Source organism: Chiloscyllium plagiosum, unplaced genomic scaffold, assembly GCF_037043375.1.
Source record: "Chiloscyllium plagiosum isolate Xiang-an unplaced genomic scaffold, Cpla_swu_hap1 HiC_scaffold_9, whole genome shotgun sequence".
Lineage (NCBI taxonomy): Eukaryota > Metazoa > Chordata > Chondrichthyes > Orectolobiformes > Hemiscylliidae > Chiloscyllium > Chiloscyllium plagiosum.
The window spans coordinates 34,083,679-34,108,255 of NW_028270147.1; the positions used below are offsets into that span (position 1 = coordinate 34,083,679).

The window sequence follows — 24,577 nt, forward strand, 5'->3', positions numbered from 1 at the left end:
GTTCACCAAAGAGGAAGAGAACAACAACAGACTCTCCTTCCTAGACATCATGATAGAACGCACAGGAAAGCCACACACACTGACCAGATACTCAACTACAGGAGCAATCAACTCAACACCTACAAACGGAGCTGCATCAGGACATTATTTAAATGAGCCACAACACAATGCAGCACTCAGGAACTAAGAGAAGCTGAGGAAAAACCAGAAAAATGTATTCAGGAATAACAGATACCTGATAAGTGCAGTCTGCTGATTACAACATAACAGACCTAAACAAGAAGACACAACACGCCCAGAAACTCTAGCCACACTGCCATACATTAGAGACATCTTGTAGATGACGACCAGACTACTCCGCCTCTCAGCATCATGGTAGCGCACAAACCTACCACCACACTGAAACAGCTCCTGATGAATTTAAAGGACCCCGTACCAACAACCAGCAGAATGAACATCATATACAAAACACTCTGTAAGGACTGCAACAAACACTACATTGGACATGTGGGCAGGAAGCTAGCCACCAGGATACATAAGCACCAACTAGCCACCAAAAGACATGACCAATGTCACTAGTATCCATACGCACAAACGAAGAGGGACACCAGTTTGGCTGGGACAATACATCCATCACAGACAGACTAAACAAAGAATTCCTAGAGGCCTGGCATTCCAACTGGAACTCCATTAAGAAACATATCGATTTGGACCCCATTTACCAACCTCTCAGAGTGATATCACCCGCCACAATAGACAAAGACACAAATAGTAAGCAGGGCAGAACACCAGTGTTTCATCGGTGGCTCACGATGATGTTACCTAGCATGGTGACGGAACATCTGAAAACAAATCTACCAGCTCAGCGCGCGAACTTACAAGCTCTATGACTCGATGACCCTCGTGCTTTGGGATCTTTAACTAAAGTCAGCAGCTAGGGTGTGAAATTCAACCGAAAGATAATGGTGTTCAGGACTTTCCTCAATACCACACTGGTATGACAGCCACAATTCGTTTTTTTTTGTGTTGAAGCCCCAGGAGTGTGAACAGAACCCAGAAGGTTACTCCCTCAGAGAGGGAGCCACAGCTGACTTCCCAAATCCAATCTCACCTGGAAGACATGAAAACAAGGGAGTGTTTTAAAAAAAATCCTTCCCCAAATACTGACAAACCTTGGCTCATGAACACAAAATCTATATCCTCTGTAAACTTTATTACTGCGCAGAATGTGGAATAATGTTTCATGTAAACAACAGGAACATTCGCCTAACGTGACAACTGTTGACTTGCTTTGAAAGGACTCTACTCCTTGGGCATTCAGTGATGTACATTCTGTACGGGTTACACATGGGATTTGAGTTAGCACACTATAGTGTAGGTTTCCCGCAATTGGAAGGGTTTGTTTGAGCATTGATTGGAAAGGGGCTGTCTTTCACCTCTTGGCTTGTAATTTGATCGCTGTGGGCTTTTCCAAAGGCAGGTAACGATTCATATGAATGGATGGCCCGATGTGATATCAGTGGCGTGATCCTCAGACCAGGGACCCTCGTGATGTCAGGGCGGCAACTCCACACCTTTCAGAACAGGTATTTAAAGGCACCACATGTGGCAGAAGGCACTTGCTGACAGTGTTTGCTCTGTTCACTACCAACGTCATCAGCAAACCCGCGCTCTTCTCTCTCTCTCTCTCTCTGTCTCTCACCTGAGCGACCCCTTCAAAACCTTCCCTTCCCCAACCATGGCTGGCTCCCTACTCTGGGCGAACGTATTGATTATCCTGTGTTTTCTATCTTGCACATTAGAGCTTGAAGGAAAAGAGAAGGTCGATGAATCTTTAGTCTTCAATGAGGAGATTCTCCTGCAGGATTCTGAGCTGGAACCAAGGAACCACAACCTGAACAAGCCCGTTCCCTTGCACCGCTCTAACACAGTAAGCAATACCTTGTGGTTAATTTCAGAATTGAGCTTGCTTTCAATTAATTCATTCGCAGCGGGAAACGTGCCCCTTGAAAATCTTTTAATTTCTCTATAAATTGTACTTTTAAAAAAGACGCTATCATTTAGGCGCATGTTATTGTTTATATCGATTTCCATGTTTTTTTTTGTCCTCAGAGTTTCGCTGTGTAAAATAGTTCAATTTTACTATTTCACAAAATGTAACCTGCCCCCTTGGAAAGGAATACAATCTCCCAATTTCTTTGCAGTCAGTTGAATTTTAAAGAAATGCGCAGATAATATCGTATTTTGAGACGAACTTAGTTAGGAACCCAGAACAAGTTGTTCTGAAGTCACCTAAAACGGTACAAGACGACAAAGTGATTTGCTGTACTATAATATCCAGAAAGTCGTGTTCAATGTGTTGCATTATCGCAGCATTGTGATAAACAGTGGTTGAATTACAGCAGAGCTGGTACCCCACTCCCACCTATGCATCAGCTCTGGATCTTTTCAACTAAAAGTTGTGTCCCTTGCATCCTGCTAATTTGATGCAATAACCACTTGCAATGTTTAAAATTAAAAATCTCTGCACTCCAGTTGCACAGTAACTTCAGCAAGAAATTGGCAGGAAGTATTAAAGTATATATTTGTAATTTTCTGTACTATCAGAAGACGTAAAATGTTCTGTTCTGGATATTTTTAATTAGCCTGTTTAGACAGATTATTACAAACCTGTGGAGCAACAACTCAATGTGTGTGTTCTGGGTTACAGGTAGATGAGCTCAGCTTTGCCTCTAGCCTGTTCCACTACACAGTTGATTTGTATCTTTTGATCTATAACCTCTATGTTCCTGCCTAACAAAATATTTGTTGATCAGTACTAATGAATGTGAATAATTGTTTCTCACTTCTGCCCAGTGTTAATGTTTTCAGGTTGTTTACCTTTACTAGAATATTGATCAATGTTAGAGATGAACAGATTTGTCATCAACTGAATCAAAGGAATGATGGTGCAGGCCAGGTACTGTGAAACAAAAGAGGCCACGCACAGCGCTCACCTTTCAAAGGGAATACTGCCCACGGCCCTCTGGAACTTCTGTGTTCCTCCATTTATTTCATAACTTTATCATTGACAGTTGTTTCCGAGCTGTAAGCTCTGGAATTCCACCCCCCCACCCCCACCCCCAACTTCTCTTTATCACCTCCATAAAGTTTCTCCTTTTAAAACAAAGGTTTTAGTCGCTTAGAATTTGGCACAACAAAATATAATGTTTAGGATACCTGTGGGTGTTTTATGACACTGAACATCTTATTAATTGTATTGAAGAGTACTTCGATGATAGGATATAGCTTCATCTAGGTAACTGAATCCCTTTAGAACTCAAGTATCATTTCCGCTGTGAACATGAAGTCGGGGTGAATTAATTGAGGTTTGCAGGAAGACAGTTTGATTTGTGGAAAGCAACAATATTAAGTCCAGCTGGTCACTGATCTACCAATCTCCGAGTCAATGCTATTATGTGGAATTAAGCTTAAAGACCATATCTCAAGCTGACTAAAATAAAAATCTATCTTATTGTGTTCCCAGGATGCTTGGAGGTTGCCTGGCCAGTACATAATAGTACTGAATGAAAAAACTCATAAATCCCAGATGGAACGGACAATACACCGACTCCAAACCAAAGCAGCCGAACATGGCTATATGACGGAACTTGTTCTCGTTTTCCATGAGGTCTTCAGTGGCTTTGTCATCAAAATGAGCAGCGATGCATTAGACTTGGTAAAGACCAAGAGAATTGTATTAAATGAGTGTTCGGGCTGTTAAATATGTGTGAGAAAAAGATGTGTTCAATGTAAATGAAGCATTGGGATCGTGACAGTCAGATCTAAATACTTAATTTTACCAAATGGTACAGTTAAAATTTGCTCCAATTTCATAAACATCTATTTGGTGGCTTAAATCCAAAAACTTTATACAAAAATAATGAACTGGATATTTGGAATAAAAATAGAAATTGCTGGTGAAACTCTGCAGGCCTGGCAGCATCTGTAGGGAGAAAGCAACCGTAATGTTTTGAGTCTGGTGACTTAATCAGAACTTCATACAAATCCTGACCATAAAGCACTATGTTAATGTAAACTGATGTTTAGTGGTCAGCAATGGCTTAGTTGGCAATACTCTCTCTTCTGAGCTGATGATTGTGGTTTCAAATCCTGCTCCAGGACCTGAGCACACAAATTAAGGCTAATGCAGCCCTGAGGCAACGTTTCACTGTCAGATACTGTTTCTCAGGTCTGATGATAGGGCAGACGAAGGCCTTGGTTTAACAAGTAGATGTAAATGATTCAATGCCATGAGTATGATGAATAGCAGTGGAGTTCTCTCTGGTGTTCTGACCAATGTATCTCTGTCAATCAACAACATAAAACATATTAGCTGGCCACTATCACAGTTGTTTATGTAGTTTGCTTTATCAAAATTGCTTGCTAAGTTTGCAATATTGTAACAGTGACGACATTTCAAAAGTACTCTATTTGGCTGTAAGCCAAATCTCTGGTGGTCTCTTAGGTACAGACTTGCACATCCACTAATATCACTTATTGTATCCGTTGCTCCCGATGCGTTCTCCTCTACATTGGGGAGACTGGTCTCCTCCCAGCAGAGCACTTTAGGGAACATCTCCGGGACACCCGCACCAATTAAACACACCACTCCGTGGCCCAACATTTCAACTCCCCCTCCCACTCTGCCGAGGACATGGAGGTCCTGGGCCTCCTTCACCGCCGCTCCCTCACCACCAGACGCCTGGAGGAAGAACGCCTCATCTTCCGCCTCGGAACACTTCAACCCCAGGGCATCAATGTGGACTTCAACAGTTTCCTCATTTCTCCTTCCCCCACCTCACCCTAGTTCTAAACTTCCAGCTCCGCACTGTCCCCATGACTTGTCCAGACTTGTCCTACCTGCCTATCTCCTTTTCCACCTATCCACTCCACCCTCTCCTCCCTGACCTATCACCTTCATCCCCTCCCCCACTCACCCATTGTACTCTATGCTACTTTCTCCCCACCCCCACCCTCCTCTAGCTTATCTCTCCACGCTCCAGGCTCACTGCCTTTATTCCTAATGAAGGGCTTTTGCCCGAAACGTCAATTTCGATGCTGCCTGAACTGCTGTGGTCTTCCAGCACCACTAATCCAGAATCTGGTTTCCAGCATCTGCAGTCATTGTTTTTACCTCTTAGGTACAGACCTCTAACATGCATGACTAATTTGTGAAATTTATTTTTCATAGGCACTGAGATTGCCTCATGTTAAATATATCGAAGAGGACTCGTCCTTGTTTGCTCAGACAATTCCCTGGAATCTAAATCGGATTGTTTCTTCAAAGCAAAGAATGGAACAGTATATCCCTCCAAGTATGTCCCTCTTTACAGCTTGACATTCAGAGCAATTTCAATAATTAGCAAGAAGCTGGGTAAAAGTAAGATTGTTGAGTTTTTTTTTGTTTGGACGTTTGAGTTCAGCATCTATGTCAAAGGCTTTCTCAATGCAAGTTCATTATGGGATAAAACCAAAGTATTCTCTCATCTCCGAGCAGCTGGTACTACAACAGGCTTTGTTTCTTCTCACAACTGTCTGGTAACTCTGTGTGATACAGTAACAATAACTTATGGAGAGCTAAACTAATTTAGTTTTGAATGGGTGGGGGGAGGAATTCACTGCTTTGCTGCACTCCTCACCCAGTAATTTGTAATTGTTTGTTTGCAAAATTGACAACTTGCCTATTTTGTCATTCTTATTGTGTTGTTGCTAGATAATGGTGATCTGGTGGAAGTTTACTTGCTTGACACTAGTGTACAGAGCAACCATCGAGAGATTGAAGGGAAAGTCTTCATTACAGAGTTTGAGAGGGTCCCAGAGGAAGATGGCACTCGATTCTACCGCCAGGTAATTCAATGTTGTTCAGTTAGAAAAAGCTTAATGTTTCACTGGTAGGTGTATGGAGCAGAGCAGGCACTTAAAATAAAGTATTGATTTTGAATTAGTTGAAAGCTAGTATTTGTCTTGTGGGATATGGCTATTAGTACATAAATTTTATTGTGCTTCCTTAGTTGGTAGGGAGACACCTTCTTGATTCACTGTAGTGTAAAGGAACTGCACTGTACCCATCTTTCCATCCATCTTTTCCCAGTATACCTTGCCTCCCTGAGATCAAATCTCAGTCTGCCTCAGCCTTAATAATGGGGCCCCTGCAACCCTCTGGTGCAGAGAATTTTCACAATCACTTGAATGGAGAAGTTCCTCTTTATCTGTGTCAAAAAATGGTCTGTCCTTTCCCTGGACAGGCAAAACAACTTTTGTGACCACATATCAAATCCTATCAGAATCTTTATGTTTCAATCAGATCACTGCTCATTCTTCTTAGTGGCAGAGAATACATAATTTGTGGATGTGTAACTTGGAAGGGAACTTGATATTACGCCATAGAAATAAATAAAGCAGACTGTGGAACATTGATAGGACAGCTTCTTGAGTTCTTTAGAGCTGTGGGCTATTTGATTGGAGTGCAGAGAAAAGGCCGTCTGTGACTTACCAGAGAGATGACAGCCTTTGATATCCTATTTCAGTGACACTGCCCTAACTAACATTATTGATGCCACTGAAATCTGAAATACACAATTGAAGATTCATACTGGACAGGCTTTATTTGCATGTTGTGTTACTACAGAGAAAAGCAAGCAAATAAACTGAGAAAATGTTCACTTGCTCAGTTTTAGCATTGCAAGTGTGGAGCTGTCACAAAGTGTGCCATACAGAGCTGATTGTATTTCTAATATGTAAATTGTATTGCTGTCTTTCTCCCCCACCCCCCCCCCCCCCCCCCCCCCCCCCCCCCCCCCTCCAGGCTAATAAGTGTGACAGCCATGGAACACACACTGCAGGAATAGTGAATGGGCGTGACTCTGGGGTAGCAAAAGGAGCAAATGTCCATAGTGTGAAAATTCTCAATTGTCAGGGTAGGGGGACAGTGAGTGGAGCACTGGCTGGTGAGTAATCTTCTTAAATTTAAATTGTTGTATTTCTAGCTATGCTGAGGAGATGGGTATTTCGGTGTGATTAGCACTGGTGCCTCACAGCACCAGAGATCCAGGTTTGATTCCATCGTCTGGCAACAGTGTGCACATTCCACATAGACATTCTTCCTATGTCTGCCTGGGTTTGCTCCCACAGTCCAAAGATGTGCAGGTTAGGTAGATTGGCCAAGCTAAATTGCCCGTAAGTGTCCAGGGATGTGTAGGCTGGATGGATTAGTCGTAGGAAATGCAGGGCATTCCATGATACGGCATTCTATGATTCTAACTTGCATTCCTCTGGCCTGGATACTTTAAAATTCATTCATGGGATGTAGGGATCACTAGCTGGGTCAGCATTTATTGTTCAGTTGTCCTTGAAGGTGGTAGCAATGAGCTGTTTTCTTGAACAGCTACAGACCATGTGCTGTAGTTAGATTCTCAGTGCTGTATAGGAGGGAGTTCCAGCATTTTAACCCAGTGACAGTGATGGAACAGCAATTATAGTTCTGAATCAGGACAGTGACTGGCTTGGAGGGGAACTTGCAGGTGGTGGTGTTCCCATGTACCTGCTGTCCTTGACTTTTTTAGATGGAAATGGTCATGGATCTAGAAGGTGCAGTCTAAGGAGCCTTAGTGAATCTCTGCAATGCATCTTGTCGATGCTACTGAGCATCAGTGTTGAAGTGAGTGGATGTTTTGTGGGTGTGGTGCAGTGGGGAAACAACTCCACCATTTTCAAAGTTAAGGAGGCGAGAAGCAGATGTAATATACAAAAATGCATCATTTCAGGTAATTAACATGTATTCCAGAAATTTAACAGAACAAACAGACTATTGATAGAGTCTAATAGGAAACATGCATCACAGCTTGGTGTGGTAACTGTTCTGCCCAAGACTGCAAGAAATTAAGAGTTGTGAATGCAGCTCAGTCGGTCACAAAAACCAGCCTTCCTTCTATAGACTCTAGCTATACTTTCCACTGCCTCGGGAAAGCAGCCAACATAATCAAAGATCCCTCCCACTCTGATTATTGCTCCCTTCCACCAGGCAGAAGGCACAAAAGTTTGAAAACACGTACCGACAGATTGAAGAATCACTACTTCCCTACTGTTATCAGACATCTGAACAGACTTCTCATTAGAGTTGATTTTTCTCTTCAGCTTCTCTGTAGCTGTAACATCTATATTCTGCATTCTGTTCTTGTAGCTTGAAGTGTTTGTGAAAAGTATTACATGTCTGGAAAGCACACAAAACAATATACTGTATCTTGGCACATGTGAAAAGAATAAATCAAAAAGCATTAGAAAATTAAGGGATGAGGAGACAAGTGGAAACTGTATTTTTTTTTTAAATCCTGCACCATTAAATTTATGGCCAGGATCTTACTCAGATAATCTTTCCTTTTCATTTCATTCCTTTTTGTTTTAGTTAACCACTTAAACTTTGGTTAAATGTTTTTTTTTTATAACATAATTGTATATGGAGTAAAATGTCACAACAACTTAAATGTAATGTTTGCCATAGCACCATCTGCTTATCACCTCCTGAACTTTGAAGATGGTGAAGCTGCCCCCCCAGTGCACCACACCCACAAACCTCCATTCCCGCCATCACTGATGTAGCAGTATGTACTAAATACGAGACAGACTGCAGAAATTCACCAAAGCTTCTTTGACAGCACCTTCCAAATCCACGGCATTTATAACTGGGGTCCTTTCAGAGGATTATTTTTATTTGATGTGGAGAATTTTAGGATTAGGAATACATGTTCTATGAGAAATACTGACTTTGCAGTGCATTACAGCATGCTTTTGAATGAACAAATCATGGGGGAGGTGAGGGCCTAATGGTATTATTGCAAGACTATTAACCTGGAGAGACAAGGTTCTGGGAACATGGGTTCAAATCCTGCCATGATAGATGGAATTTGAATTCAATACAAATCTGGAATTAAAGGTCTACTGATGACCATGAAACCATTATCCTTTGTCAGGAAAATCCCATCTGGTGCTTTTTATGGAAGAAGCTGCCATTCCTACCTGGTCTGGCCTACATGGGACTCAGACCCACAGCAATGTGTTTGACTCTCAACTCCCTAATGGGCAATGAAGGTTAGCCAAGCCAGCAAAGTCTGCATCCTGTGAATAATTTATTTTTTTAAAAGTTCAGTCATTAAGAAAATTATACCATAAATATTACATCTGTTAAGAGATGCAAGGCATTTGGACTTCCATGACATTATTACTCAATTAAGAAAGAGATACAATGTGGAGGTGCCGGTGTTGGACTCGGGTGGACAAAATTAAAAATCACACAACACCAGGTTATAGTCCAACAGGTTTATTTGGAAGCACTAGCTTTTGGAGCACTATCCTTTGGAAGAGGATGATAATTGAGTAAATTTACATGATCAGTTGTAGAAAGCAATTCACTAAAAGCTATAAAACTTAAACTAGCTATGTTCTATTTCTTAATTTCATTGTCTTTTTTTAAAGAAAGGTATTTCACATTTGCCTCTTTTTTTTTTGAATAAATCATTTTCATCTCAAATATTTAATTCAAGTACACTATTTGCAATACAAATGCAATATTTTGCTTTTCTAATTCAGGATCTCTGTTTCCAGCATTTGCAATAGTTGTATCAGACTGAAAAGGGAGGTTTGTTAAAATACTGCTCAAGGTTCTTCTATTTAAGAGGTGGCAAAGAATTTGAAAGGTGTACAGAGCTCAAAGACATAAGAACAAAGACTGAGACATAAACTGGGGGTTTGGAGAGAGAAGTGAGGCAAATGTGAACTTTGAAGATGTTTTTTGTTCTTCTATCTTTCAGGTTTGGAGTACATCAGGAACACTCTGATTCTCCAGCCTTACCGACCTTTGATCGTGCTGTTGCCTTTCGTTGGAGGATTTAGTCCAACCTTGAATGCTGCGTGTAGACTTTTGGCACGGACAGGTGTCGCATTGATTGCGGCTGCTGGGAATTACAAGGATGACGCTTGCTTGTATTCACCTGCTTCTGAACCAGAGGTATGTTTCGTCCATTCTATCTATCAGTTCTTTCATAGTGTGGAACTGTCAGGGGAAGGTGACCCATACTGCCTTTTCACAATAGTCAGCTGCTGTATTCTGGCATTTAAAGGTCCAGCCAGCCACTTTGACACCTGCTGTCAAACCATACTTACATCAGGTAAATGCCATGTTAAGATGAGTAAAGGGTAGTAAATAAGGTACCAGATGAATGGGGAAAGGGTGTCACTTAAGTGCCAGCTGGGCAGTGTGCCCCACATAAGTAGGGTGTCAACTAGGTAGGGAGTAGGTGAAAAGAGGGTGTCAGTTGGCAGATGTGGCATAGGAGGTGGTGTCCAGGTTTGGCGTGGTAGGGAGGTGAGGTGCAGAGTGGGGGAGGGTGGGTAAAGTGTGGAACAGGGAAAGCATATGGATGGACGGTGTCTGGCTTGGTGCAAGGGAGGGGGGGTGGGTGTTGTCTGATCCAGAGTGGGGGAGAGGTGATTGGGTGCCAAATAGGGTGGGGGTGGGCAGTGAATCAGGTCCTAGGAGTGTCAGGTAAAGGTTTTGAAGGTTTGTGGGGTCTGGCAGAGGTATGAGGTAAGTATGGGGTTTGCTTGTCATGAGGCACATTGTTTTAATAATCTGACTTTTCCTGAGTAATTATCTGTTTTATTTACTTAGTTACATTGGAACGTGCCCCCCCCCAGTTCTCTGATTTTTAAATGGATATTTTTTTAAATATAGTTCCCAGCATAAAGGAATTGCTCAGCAGAATCTCCAATTTCCAAAAGGTCCCTTAGAGTGTGCTATGATCAGGATTCTGCAGGGTTCCTGTGTACAACATCCACCTACATCGGAATGATAACTGTCAGGCCATTGCAACTGGAGAGTCAGTGTGACTCTTGGAAATAATCAAATTGCTAGATAACTCATGTCACACTTCCTCTCCTGCTTCTCCTGGTGGCTTGCTGAGTGGTCAGGGGGAAATGCAGAGAGCAGTTGCCCTGTATACCCTTGCCACCTGAGCAGCGACTCTAAGACATGTTGGGATGAGGATTGGAGTAAGATGTGATTCTAAACCCATGCCAGTTAGGTCAGATCAGGCTGGAGTTTGTTTGATATGACTCTTTGGTTATTGCCGGTAAAGGGCATATGTGTCACGTCAGCATAACATAAAGGAAAAATCAGAGCGGGGGTCAAAAGTAAATTGTAAAAATCCGCTAATCAGCTTATTTTTTCCACATTCCACATGAAACTTTTAGGTGATTACCGTTGGTGCTACAAATTATAATGACCAGCCAACCACCACTGGTAATATGGGAACTAATTTCGGTCGTTGTGTTGACCTTTTTGCTCCTGGCGATGACATCATTAGTGCTTCCAGTGACTGTGTGACCTGTTTCACCTCTAAGAGTGGGACCTCACAGGCTGCAGCTCATGTAGCAGGTACACAGTGCTCATAATGACATTCACTAACACCAGCAGGGAGGATGAGTGTAAGGGCACAAACGGTTGGTACAGCATTTTCGGTCATGGGATCAATTCACATTTCCCAGTGTCTAGGGGAATTGCCACTTTTAGTTGTTTGTAGCTTTACTGGAAATCTACAGTTTAAACACAGCAGAGAAATTTTACATCACCATCTCATTATTCAACATCTTATCTGAATATTATTTCTTAAGCATAGTGTCCCTTTTTTTCGAGTGGGGCATTTACTTAGTATTGCTGAGAAAAGGCAAGATGATGAAGCTTTTTCTTTTGCACTCATCAGAACAATTTGCCAATAAAGGGAAAAACCAACATTGATCCTGTTTTTTGAGAGGAGAGTGTCAATTGGTTGGATTCTTCTGTCATATAAAATGCTGTTTTTGTCCTTGTAGTATTCCTGTAGGTTATTTTTGAGTTAAAGACAAAAAGTGCCTTGGTTCAGCAATGTGCAAGTATTATACCTACCAATTTTTTTTTTTTCCTAGTTGTCTCCTTCATTTGATTTATTGGAGATGAACTAGCTGTATACAGGAATCATTCTACCATCCTGGTGTTGTCACTTCTAAGCTTGGTGTTGTAAATGATGAGGCTCCAGTTTAAATCATTAGCTTGTGATTGCCAAACCAGCTATTCTCCAATGTTTTGATCTATTTCTTTGAGCCTCTTTCTTTTTTGAGGTGAGATTTAAGATGAGCTTCTTCAGTCAAGGCATTACAATACTTTGGCGTTTTCTATCCCCAGAGACCAGTAAAGGCCAGATGTGAATGTATTTAGAATAGGCTTTGATAGTATTCCTTAATTCGCATAAATCTGGGAGTGTGCAGGAAGATGGAGATGAGATTAGATTACATTAGAGTGTGGAAACAGGCCCTTCGGCCCAACAAGTCCACACAGACCCGCCGAAGCGCAACCCACCCATACCCCTACATTTACCCCTTACCTAACACTACAGGCAATTTAGCAGTCCTGCACATCTTTGGACTGTGGGAGGAAACCGGAGCACCCGGAGGAAACCCACGCAGACACGGGGAGAACGTGCAAACTCCACACAGTCAGTCGCCTGAGGCGGGAATTGAACCCGGGTCTCTGGTGCTGTGAGGCAGCTGTGCTAACCACTGTGCCACCGTGCCGTGAGATGGAACTACAACCACCACTCTGCTGATTAAAGCAGAGCAAGCTTCAACGGCAAATGGCCTGTGCTCCTCCTATCTCCTGGGACACAATTTTTTTATTTATTTTTTTGTAACACTATCCTGAACAACTACCTCCCTGAAATGAGCTCTCCATTCTAAGCTACATGAAAGTTAAACTTTGAAAACATCCTGTTTTTACTATGATGGTACACAACTGAGTTCATTCAAACATGAAACACCAGGTTATAGTCCAACAGGTTTATTTGGAAGTACAAGCTTTTGGAGTGCTGCTCCTTCATCAGGTAGCTAATGGGGCAGGATCATAGGACACAGAACTTATAGCAAAATATCCTTTGCTGATCATTGTGGTTTTTAACATTTTGTCCACCCCAGACCAACACCAGCACCTCCACATCAGGGCCATTCAAACATGGCAAGCATTTTTTGTTCTTGTATGAATCAATGTCTCGTCATCCTATTTAACTTTGCATTTGAACTTTCTTCATTCTTGACAGGCATTGCAGCAATGCTAATGAATGCTGACCCCAATATAACCGTGTCTGAATTACGCCAGAGACTAATTCATTATTCCACAAAGAATGCAATCAATGATGTCTGGTTTCCAGAGGAACAGCGACTCCTCACACCCAACAGAATTGCACGATTGGGTTCTCCTGGGCTAATGGGTAAGTTACTCACTCATATTGAATCAGTCATGATATTCCCAAATGTAATCGATCCCATATAGCATTATCATTTGGTTTTTTAACAAGTGCCTTTCAGGATTTTTGTTTATTATTATCAATTACTATGAATATTCTGGTATTGAGACTTATTTGTGCTCAAAGTGCAAACTCTGTAGATACATGGTACAGGGAAACAGGAATAGAGACATACCACAAGCCAGTCTTTAAACATTTATTTCTTATTGTTCGTAGATCATTTTGGAAAAAAACGATCTGATTTGAGACAAAAAGAAATGCATGTCAGTAATATATTTAAAATTCTTGTTTGGCTGTGTTTTGTGACACTCACCATCCAAGTTTACAATACTAATGGTTACAATGTTTGACTCAATTCCGAAATGATGATTTCAAATTCTGCTGAATTTGGTGATCTGTGGGCTGGCATCAGATAAAGTGACTATGGGGTTTGAGCTACTCTTACCAGTGATTTGGGTTTTGTTGTGCGTAACTCTACAGCGGGGTGTATCCAGTTGAATTTACGTATGAGTAGTCTTCCTTGTAGGGAAGCTGCACTCTTACACTCCTGGAAAGTTCAGGGTCTTTGCTTATGGTAGATATTATCCCTAAAGGAAGGATGTTGTGAAACTTGATAGGGTTCAGAAAAGATGTACAAGGATGTTGCCAGGGTTGGAGGGTTTGAGCAAAGGGAGAGACTAAATAGCCTGGGGCTGTTTTCCCTGGTGTTGGAGGCTGAAGGATGACCTTTTCGAGGTTAATAATATCATGAGGGGGCGTGGATAGGGTAAATAGACAAGGTATTTTCCCTGGGGTGGGGGAGTCCAGAACAGGGCACAGGTTTAGAGTGAGAGGGGAAAGACAAAAGGGACTGACGGTGCAACTTTTTCGTGTGTGTGAGTGAAGTGTTGGCAAATGGGACTACATTGGTTTTGGATATGTGGTTGGCATGGATGCATTGGACTGAAGGGTCTGTTTCTGTGCTGTGCGTCTCTTTGACTCTATGACTTCAGTAAACACTTCTTGGCCACACCAAAATCATAGTGAAAGATGAAAATCTGGATAGGTAGTTGTTTCCATCTTTTTTCTTTCCACAGGGAACCAGCTACTCTGCCGGACAGCATGGTCAAAGAGGTCAGGGCTTGCACACTCTGCTAAAGCCGTAGTGCACTGTAATGAGAATGAGGAAATGTTCAGCTGTTCAAGTTTCTCGAAGAATGGTAAAAGAAGGGGTGAACGTATAGAGGTAAGAGATTAAGGGTATAATGGTGTAAACTCTTAAATCACAATTAAACTGAAACAAGAGGGAAGGATAATTATTTGTAAAGGCTCATTATGAAATTGAGGACAGAGTGAGTACTAGAATAAGTGAGACCTGCTTAAAGGCAGGTTTGTTCAAAAACATACAAGCAAAAGTCAATGTATTGTTGAAAGAACGGGGAAAGAAATCTTAGACAAGAAATGGTTCTTTATATTTAACTGGCAAAATGTCTCAGAAGTGCCTGCCTGCCTGCCCTTAGAGATTCCGTGTTGAGGTGTATTGTGCTTTAGAGTTTGCAGCAAAGAAGGTTGTTTTATTATTGAGCGGAAGGACAATATATTGTACATCCTGGCTTCCACTCCCAATTTGCCAATCTATCTTCCTCATGCATCAGATTCCAAAACGGCAATTTCCATACTCCTGGTGGGGGAGGGGAAAAATTCATCAGGAAAGCTGGATGGAAATTCTCAGCAGATAAAGATTCGTTTACTCATAACTGTCCCTTGTGGCTTCTCTTGTTTTAATTAGTACCATATTACATAACCTTTTTAGAGCTGCTAACATATTTCCCTGAACCTAGAATTTGCTGTTTCATTTTTATTTGAAATGTTTACAATTGTAATTAGATTTAAAAATGGAAGAACAAAATGAAATTGGGGATAAAGTCTTGTTGTGCATTTGTTTTTGTGCATTAGTGTTATCTAGAGCTGAAGGATATCTACTGTGGGTTTTATAAAGGCATGGTCACTTATGCTGCTCCTGTTTGTCATGGCATAACATACACTTAACAGTTTTCTTCCATTTTCTTTAAATTGATAGGTGCTATCGCAGGTGCTGCAAAAACTTTTTTTCTATTTTTGCCATTTGTACTCTAGGAAACCAAAGGGATGAGGAAATGCATAGCTCATAATGCCTTTGGCAGTCAGGGAGTTTATGCAGTCGCTAGGTGCTGCATATGGCCAAGAGCTGAATGTCTCGTTAATAGCAGTTCTGTGGTTGGTGCGAGACAAATGGCAGGCTGCCTACACAAGGGCTATGTCCTCACTGGTAAGTGATGTTTTCAGAGTATTCTAATAGGCTTGGATCTGATAATGACCAATGTCGCAAAAGCGAAATACAAAGGGTTCCAAATTTGAAATGAGCTTTCTAATAGTCCATTCTTGCTAAATAACACACTGGCCAATTCTTACCTTGACTTTCAAGCAGCTTGAGAGAATACTTTCACCACATGGTGTGTGAATTCCTGGTTTGTTAATTCTGTACGACATTTTGTCTAGCAGTTACTGGACAATCTAGTTGGCCTTTGCATATACAGATCCCAGAAATTTGATGGTCCCTGCTGTAGTCACTCAATGCAACTTGCTGGTGCTTTCCACTATGGAAGTGGGTGCTCCTAAATCACAACACCCGTGAATAGTAGAAGTGCCAGAATGGCTAGTTGAGTTGGGTAGCCAGATGGTGGATGCCATGGTCTGTGGAAAAGGAGTGAGGGTGACATGTACCCATATATATCACCTTGGGATGCAGTTTGGTCATCGGCAATATGGTGTTTCAGAGTAAGTTGTGAGCTGAATCCTCAAGATACCCACTCTGTTGTCCTTGCTAAACTTTTTTTGTTTTGGTAAGTGGGTGAATCTTTAAGATGAGTTGTAGCGGTAACAAGATATTAAACAAGCATCTTGCCACTGTCCAGTAAGGATCTTGTCACTGTTGGTACAAAATATATGGGTGGCATGGTGGCACAGTGGTTAGCACTGATGCCTCAGTGCCAGAGACCAGGGGTCAATTCCCGCCTCAGGCAACTGACTGTGTGGAGTTTGCACATTCTCCCTGTGTCTGCGTGGGTTTCCTCCAGGTGTTCCAGTTTCCTCCCACAGTCCAAAAACGTGCAGGTTAGGTGAATTGACCATGCTAAACTGCCCATAGTGTTAGGTGAAGGGGTAAATGTAGGGGAATGGGTCTGGGTGGGTTGCTCTTTGGAGGGTCGGTGTGGACTTGTTGGGCCAAAGGGCCTGTTTTCACACTGTATGTAATCTAATCTAGTCATCTAATCTAGTCATAAAAGATGGAGAGCCATAATTCTGATGTTGAGATAGGCCTTGCTTAATTGTTGCTCAATTCTGCCCCGCATCTCGCTATACCCAGATCATTTCACACCCCTAAAGGATTCTGCCAACCTGTCACTTTCCACTCTGAGCAATAGAAAGTGGGTAGAACTTTGTTAGCGATAGGATTACTACTTTCACCTACTTCTAAAGCTAGTGATGATGGAGATTGTAATGTTCACTAGTTGACAATAGGTTATGTCTAGTAAGTTGCACTGGTATTCTGGCCATCTTACCACAAGCTGCAGTTATCACAGGGGCAAGGAAAAAGTTTTAATTACAGAAAAGGGAGGTAGGAGAGAAAGGAGAGCATAAATCTTTCTTTCACTGACCTACACAACAATATATGGAATGTATCTCAAAATACAGAGTAAATGAGAATAAAGAATAAGAAATCTGCTAGCTGCAGCATCAGTGCAAATCACTTCAGAGCTGTATTACCATGTTTCTAGAGTTCTCCAGTGTTAATATTAGTGGGAGGGCCAATTGTGTTTCAGAAGTGTTGGAATTCCATGGTCTATATTGAATCTCTGAAACATACTGCACAGCTTCAGTTACTCTAAACGGATACAACGTCTCAGCCTTGCTCTTCTGTATTTCAGGCTGCAGCTCACACTCCCATACAAAGTACAGCGATACAGCAATACCTCAAACAAACCAGCAGTGCACAGGACAAACTGGGATGACCTCACATGCGACATGTTGCCAGGCACCAAGTCTCGAATGTGAGGTGAAGGACCAGAGATCCACAGACTTACCAGAGGTGGTGAAATTATGTTCTAAACACTGGCTGATTTTAAAAAAAAAATGTAGCATCATTTAATTATTTGAGAGATAAATGGGCAAATCTTAAAGTTTCCAAATGTAGATGTTAAAATTCATTTTGCAGAAGGAAAGCCACAATCTTGGACATGAAAGTAAAATTTCTACATTTTGTAGAATAACATTAAATCTTCATTTTTAAAACAAGGCCAGGTCCATTCATGAAGAAAATTGTGTAGCTACCAGGCATGTAACTAAGCCCTTACTTTCACATTCAAACACTAACCTCTTTTGTTTTACATAGTTGCAGTACTCCATGTGTGCCATGCGCCTATACTTGGGTTAAATTTAGACAGAACTGGCAATTACCATGCAAAGTGGCAATTACCATTCAAAGTGGCAATTACCATTCAACTCCAGTGTCATATCCTGAACCTGACGGTATTTTGTCTTTTAAAAATACGTAAGTTTTTAATTAAGTTTGTAGAGGATAAAATTGTAAATCTTGGAATTGCATTTCCGTCTGAGATTTGCACCTACCACGCACTCTCTCCTCCTGTAAAAGATTGACCATTTAATTAAATGTACATTTTTTGGTTGTTACAAAATCTGCATGTTGCCAGTTTACCTCACAATCTTCCATAGGCTCACATCTCTACCCTCTTCTGAACAAAGTCAATTGTGTGGTACTCTAACCCTCTGATCAGTCTGAGTGGCAAAAAATGGCACCGGAAGGGTAAACTTGTAAATAAATTACGATGGATAGCAAGTGTTTCTTTAAATGTTTTAAAAAAAAAAAAATCAGTGACATTGGCCCTTTGGAGAATAGGGAACCAGGATGGTAGAGGATTTGAATAGATACTTTGCATCAGCCTTCACAGTAAAAGGAAAGGAAATAAATCTGATAATTATCACTAGAGAAGTGCTAGGGCCACTAATGTGGCTAAAGGTCAATCTGATCATTGGAGGGTGGCAAATGTTATCCCTCCCTTCAAGAAAGGGAATAGGGATAACTCTGGGAATTACAGAGCAGGCAGTCTTATGTTGGCGGTAAGCAAATTATTGGAGTGGATTCTGAGTGACAGAATTTGATTATTTGGAAAAACATAGTCAGCATGGCTTTGAGGGGCAGGTCATGCCTCAAGCCTTATTGAATTCTTTAAGGATGTGATGAGACATCACTAGATGAAGGTAGAGCAGTGGATGTGGTATTTATGGATTTTTTGCAAGGCATTTAAGGTTCCCCACGGTAGCCTCATTCAGAAAGTAGGGATGTATGGGATACAGAAATTTGGCTGGCCTATAGAAGACAGAGGGTGGCAGTTCATGGAAAGTATTTAGCCTGGAGTTCAGTAACCAGGGTGTTCTACAGAGATCTGTTCTAGGACATCTGCTCTTTGTGATTTAAAAAATATATATATAAATGATTTGGAAGTGGAAGGATTGGTTAGTAAGTCTGCCAATGGCACAAAGATTGGTAGGGTTGTAGATGTTGAAGCCTGCAACAGCCCTCGATATCAAGACATTGACAGGATGCAGAGCTGGACTGAAGTGGCAGATGGAGTTCAACCTGGAGAAATGCAAAGTGATTCATTTTGGAAGGTTGAATTTGAATACTGAATTCAGGGTTAAAGACAGGATTCTTGGCAGTGTGGTGGAACAGCGGGATCTTTGGATCCATGTAAATAAATCCCTCATAGCTAATAGGGTTTTTAAGAAGGTGTTGAATGTGTTGGCTTTCATTAACAAGGGGATTGCGTTTAGGAGCTGTGAGGTTTTGCTGCAGCTCTAGAAAACCCTGGTTCGAGCACACTTGGAATATTGTGTCCAGTTCTGATCACCTCATTATAGGAAAGATGTAGATGCTTTAGAGGGTGTAGAGGAGATCTACCAGGATGCTGCCTGGATTGGAGGGCTTGTCTTCTGAAGTGAGGTTGAATGAGCTAGGGCTATTCACATTGGAGGGAAGAACCAAGAGGTGTACAAGGTAATGAGAGGCATAGAGTAGTTAGCCAGCAACTTTTCCCCAGGGCAGAAGTGGCTGTCACGAGGGGTTATAATTTTAAGGTGATTAGTTGAAGGTATAGGGGAGATGTCAATGGTAGGTTCTTTACTATCACCACTGACCGTGCAGTCCACGCAGCCACCAGTCTGAGTAGGGTCTGAGACATTAGGAACATTTAAGTGACTGCTGGACAAGGACATGGATGGCAATAAATTAAGAGCTGTGTAGGTTACGTTGATTTTATATTAAGATAAATGCTCAGAATGACATTGTGGGCCAAAGGGTCTGTGCTGTGCTGTTGCATGTTCTATGTTCTAGAATACTGTGACCAGTTTTTGGCCCCTTACTGAAGGAAAGATCTGCTGGTATTAGAGGCAGTCAGAAGGTTCACTAGGCTACTGGATTAGGAGGGACTGTTATGAGGAGAGGTTGAGTAGGTTGGGCTTGTACTCATTGGAGTTTAGAAGAATGACGTGACCTTATTGAAACACACAATGTTTAGAGGATTTGACAGGATGGATGCAGAAAGTATGTTTCCCTTGGCTCAATTGGCTAAATCTCAGAATAAGGGATTGCACTTCTCAAACAGATGGGAAGGAATTTCTTCTCTTGGGGAGTAATAAATCTGTGAAATTTATTTTACCACAGAGGGCTGTTGAGGCTGGCTCATTGAGTATATTTTAAAGCTGTGAGTGACTTTTTTTTTTGTTTTCTTTTTAAAAAAACATATGCATCAGGTAAGGGAATCGGAGTTACGGGGGGGTAATGGGCACGGTAGGGAGGCAGGAAAGTGGAGTTGATGATTAGCCATGATCTCAAAATGGCAAATCATATTCAATGCGCTATCTCTGCTTTGATGTCTTAAATTTTTTAGTCTTTTTTATTTGACTAACAAACAGAGTCAGGTATATTATCAGCAAAATAGAAGGTCAGATAGTTGGGTAGAGGGGTGTTGTTGATTTAACTCAGTTAGTTAGCTGGACATTTGCAAAGCAGTGTGGGTTGGCTGAGGTTACCATGAAAGACTCTCCTTGTTAACCTCTCTCCTTGTCTGAGGCGTCGTGGCCCTCAGGTTAAACCATCACCAATCATCTCTCTCTTGAATGAGAGAGCAGCTCTATGGTCTGGTAAGACTATGGTGATACAACAGAAGGTTGAGATGAACTGATCAGTGATAGGCTCAAGTGAAATCCAATTTTTTGGGTGGCCAGAAGTTTTTAAATCAACCATCAATAAACTAAACATTACTTTTACCTGTACTGCCTCTGCAGTGCTCTCTAGTATTCTACAGTGACCGTCAGATATAATCATTGCCAGATGTTCTTGCCCAGAATAAGACTTAATATTTTAGATTAGATTAGCTTCCCTACAGTGTAGAAACAGGCCCTTTGGCCCAACCAGTCCATACCAACCCTCTGCAGAGTAAACCACCCAGTCCCATTTCCCTCTCACTAACGCACCTAACACTATGGGCAATTTAGCATAGTCAATTCACCTGACCTGCACATCTTTGGACTGTGGGAGGAAACTTGGGCACTCTGAGGAAACCCACGCAGACACTGGGAGAATGTGCAAACACCACACAGACAGTCACCCGAGGCTGGAATCAAACCTGGGACCCTAGTCCTGTGAGGCAGCAGTACTAACCACTAAGCCACCGTGTTGCCCTAATGCGCAGCTGTTAGTTTTTCTGTGCTAAGGATGCTCTCACATTGTTGAAGATGCCTAAAATATTTTGCAAAGGATTTTCTGAACATCATAATAAAGGAACTTGCCCATTCAATCTAATGGAAAGCTGTGTGAGCACCTAATCTATGCAAAAATCACTGCAAACATTTGATGCAGTGATTGCAGTTCTAACGTTCATAGGTGATTAAGTCTGGATAGAAGAATCATAGACTTCCGACTGTGCAGATAGAGTTCATTTAGCCCATTGTATCTGCACCAACTTGGACCTCCTATCCCTAAAACCCTACACTTAACCCACCAGGCACATGCTCTGACACTATGGAGCAATTCAGTATGGCCAATCCACCTAACCCCCACATCTTTGGACTGTGGGAGGAAACTGGAGCACCTGGCAGAAACCCACACAGACACAGGAGAACATGCAAATTCCACACAGGCAGTCACCTGAGGCTGGAATTGAACCTGCGTCCTTGATGCGGTGAGGCAGCATTGCTAATTATTGGGCTACCCTAAGATGAAAAATTTTGAGAAGCTGAAATTAAATTGCATTGGCAATAGAACTTTTTGCAAAAGGAGTTCTAATCCCTTTTTTTTTTCTTTAAATAGTGTTGTGATTTTTTTTTTTGAAAATATAATTCAATTGTAAAGGCACCAATTCACAGTAATCCTATTAGTGATTTTTAACCATAATGATCTTTGTGAGGAAAAACTTGTTGCAACCCAGTGAGATTTGGTTTAGCCTAATAATATTTTCAGTAGCCCACTAGAAATACAACACTACACGCATGACAGTTGATGTCCATTGTCCAGATTGATGGGAGTGGATATGATTTGGTTTGTTTGTTTTTTTTCTTTTGCTGACCAGTTGCTTTAAACTTCCAGGTGACGGTATCATGCGATGAAGGCTGGACACTGACTGGATGCAATGCATACTCCCGTGGCGCTCACACTAATGGAGCATATGCTGTGGATAACACCTGTACAGTAATTTGTTCAGGAAAAGGGAAAGGTGCTGCAGCTATTGCGATATGCTGCCGCAAACGAAGAAGAGAATTGAAGCATGATCCCAACCTTAATTACAAGTAATGTTATACTTAGCTGTCCCTTCCTCCCTTTCCTGCAGCCACAAACCCTTGCTGAGATGCAATTCATTGGGAAAGGGCAGCTGTTACTTTGCTCAAGTAGCCATACTTGTTAGATTAGATGGCAAGTGTTGGTTAGCTCTCTGTGTAGGCAGTTGAGTTTAATCTTAACCTGTTTTGGCATTTATATACTTTTATAGCATCATTCAATGAATAGCAATTGAATGTAAGAAACTGACCATTCTTCATCCAACCCCTCACCCATTCTTTAGAAAGCCACAATGTTAGAAGACAATAACGGTTTGATTCAAAGATTTTTTGGGGGGGGGGACACTTTTTTTTTCTGTTCAATGCCCCAAAACCGTACTGACAGCCTAGAAATAGTTCAATAAAGAAGAAACAAAATACGAATAGTCATGTAATCTGTGACAGGCCAGTAAGTATAGTGATCCTTTTCATTGTAAATATTTTTCAGCACAGGACTAAATCTTCACATTTAGTGCTTTAAAGAATACTGAATGGAGGAAAATGCAGTGTGTCGTTCCAAAACACAAAGCATTTGTGAACCTGTCATCCACCTCTACTGCGGGTGTAAAAATGTCCTTTTTTTTTGTATTTTTTCAAATTCAATACTTAAGTCTATTTTCTTTCAAAATCACACACACCAGCTAACAGTACAAGATTGACTCTACCTACAGGTGCTGAATTAGAATAAGCATCAGAGAAGGTGGTATTTTATACTTTGAGAGATTAATGGAGGAACAGTGGAAGTAAAGAATGAAACTAGTCTATAGGTCTTTGGGCTGAGCATAATGAGTTTTGTGGTCAAATGTCTTGCTGTTCACTGTACACACGTGCAGGAAAAGCAGCAGCTTGGAGAAGATATTGAAAGGTTATCAACAGCTCAGGACTGTATCCCACCTCAGTCTGGTTCACTGGGGAGACAGCAAATACACAAAGAAAGGGAAAAATACATTTCACCACAAGCCAACATCAGTGACTAAGTTTCTGGAGTATCTTCATGAGCCCAAGTTGTTTCTTTTAAAAAAAAAGTTCATTCACAGGATGTAGGTGTCACTAGCAACACCAGCATTCATTATCCATTTGTATGGCAGCAAATCGAAAATGGCCTCACAAGGCAGAGAGCAGGCAAGAGTAGTGCTGGAAAAGTGTAGCAGGTCAAATAGCATCTGAGGAGCAGGAGAATCGACGTTTTGGGCAAGAGCCCTTCATCAGGAATGAGGCTTGTGAGCTGAGAGGGTGCAGAGATTGGGAGGGGAGGGGGGGGAGATAGCTGAGAATGCAATAGGTGGATGGAGGTGGGGGTAATGGTGAAAGGTCAGAGAGGAGGGTGGAGCGGATTGGTGGGAAGGAAGATGGACAGGTCATGAGGGCGGTGCCAAGTTGGAAGGTTGGAACTGGGATAAGGTGGGCGGGAGGGGAAATGAGGAAACTGGTGAAGTCCACATTGATGCAGTGTGGTTGGATGGTCCCAACACAGATGATGAGGCGTTCTTCCTCCAGGTGGCAGGTGGTTAGGGTGTAGCGATGGAGGAGGTCCTTGACCTGCATGTCCTTGGCGGAGTGGGAGGGGGAGTTGAAGTGTTCGGCTACAGGGCAATGGGGTTGGTTGGTGCGGGTGTCCTGGAGATATTTTCTGAAGCGCTCTGCAAGTAGGTGTCCTGTCTCACCGGTGTAGGAGAGATTGCAGTGGGAGCAACAGATAGAGTAAATGTGGAAGTGCAAGTAAAACTCTGATGCATGTGGAAAGCTCCTTTGGGGCCTTGGATGGAAGGATGGGGGGGGGGGGGGTGGAGAGGAGGGAGGTTGGGGAGGAGGAGGTATGGGCACAGGTTTTGTAATTCCTATGGTGGCAGGGAAAGAAAGTGGGCAAGAATTGATTAACCTCATTTCTGGAGGTCTGGTATCACATTTGAGCACCAAAATGTCCTACTGTTCCACCGAATTCCATTTGCTCTGAATGTTTGTAAATACTTTTGAGGATGTGTGATTACACTTTACATTTTTGTACTGATTTTTGTATGCTTGACACGGTTATTAATAAAAAAAAACTAAAACTTCTTTTTCGTCTATAGTTCTTCTTTTGCTGCCAACAGATTGGCATAGACTGAGACGAACTGGAGTTGCTTCACTGTCAGCACTTTTAAAAAAAATAATGCACATGATATATGCTTATTGCCAGTATTTAACATGGCGACTGCACCATTTGTATTAGCCTTTAGTCTATTCATTGATATGGTCAGGCCATAGAGACGACAATTAGGCAAAACGAATAGGGTAATGCAAAAAAAAATTTTGATTAAAGT

At 41.8% G+C, this 24,577-nt stretch overlaps 1 protein-coding gene across 1 annotated transcript; it reads left to right on the forward strand.

Moving 5' to 3' along the window:
• The first annotated feature begins 1,603 nt into the window (after window positions 1-1,603).
• On the forward strand, window positions 1,604-23,515 carry pcsk9 (proprotein convertase subtilisin/kexin type 9). Its single transcript, XM_043699010.2, has 12 exons — window positions 1,604-1,930; window positions 3,527-3,718; window positions 5,234-5,357; window positions 5,756-5,889; window positions 6,848-6,989; window positions 9,846-10,042; window positions 11,287-11,470; window positions 13,161-13,331; window positions 14,444-14,592; window positions 15,483-15,654; window positions 17,315-17,475; window positions 22,051-23,515. Exons 1-12 carry the CDS (start codon window positions 1,604-1,606, stop codon window positions 22,252-22,254), a joined length of 2,157 nt encoding a protein of 718 aa, XP_043554945.2. The 3' UTR covers window positions 22,255-23,515.
• The last annotated feature ends 1,062 nt before the right edge of the window (window positions 23,516-24,577 follow it).

Excerpts from the sequence above, each read along its gene's own strand:
- pcsk9 (XM_043699010.2), top strand. The coding sequence starts at position 1,604 with ATGTGGCAGAAGGCACTTGCTGACAGTGTTTGCTCTGTTCACTACCAA. Across the intron at positions 5,358-5,755 it reads GGAACAGTATATCCCTCCAA|ATAATGGTGATCTGGTGGAA; the intron begins GTATGTCCCTCT and ends TGTTGTTGCTAG. Across the intron at positions 14,593-15,482 it reads GAAGGGGTGAACGTATAGAG|GAAACCAAAGGGATGAGGAA; the intron begins GTAAGAGATTAA and ends TTTGTACTCTAG.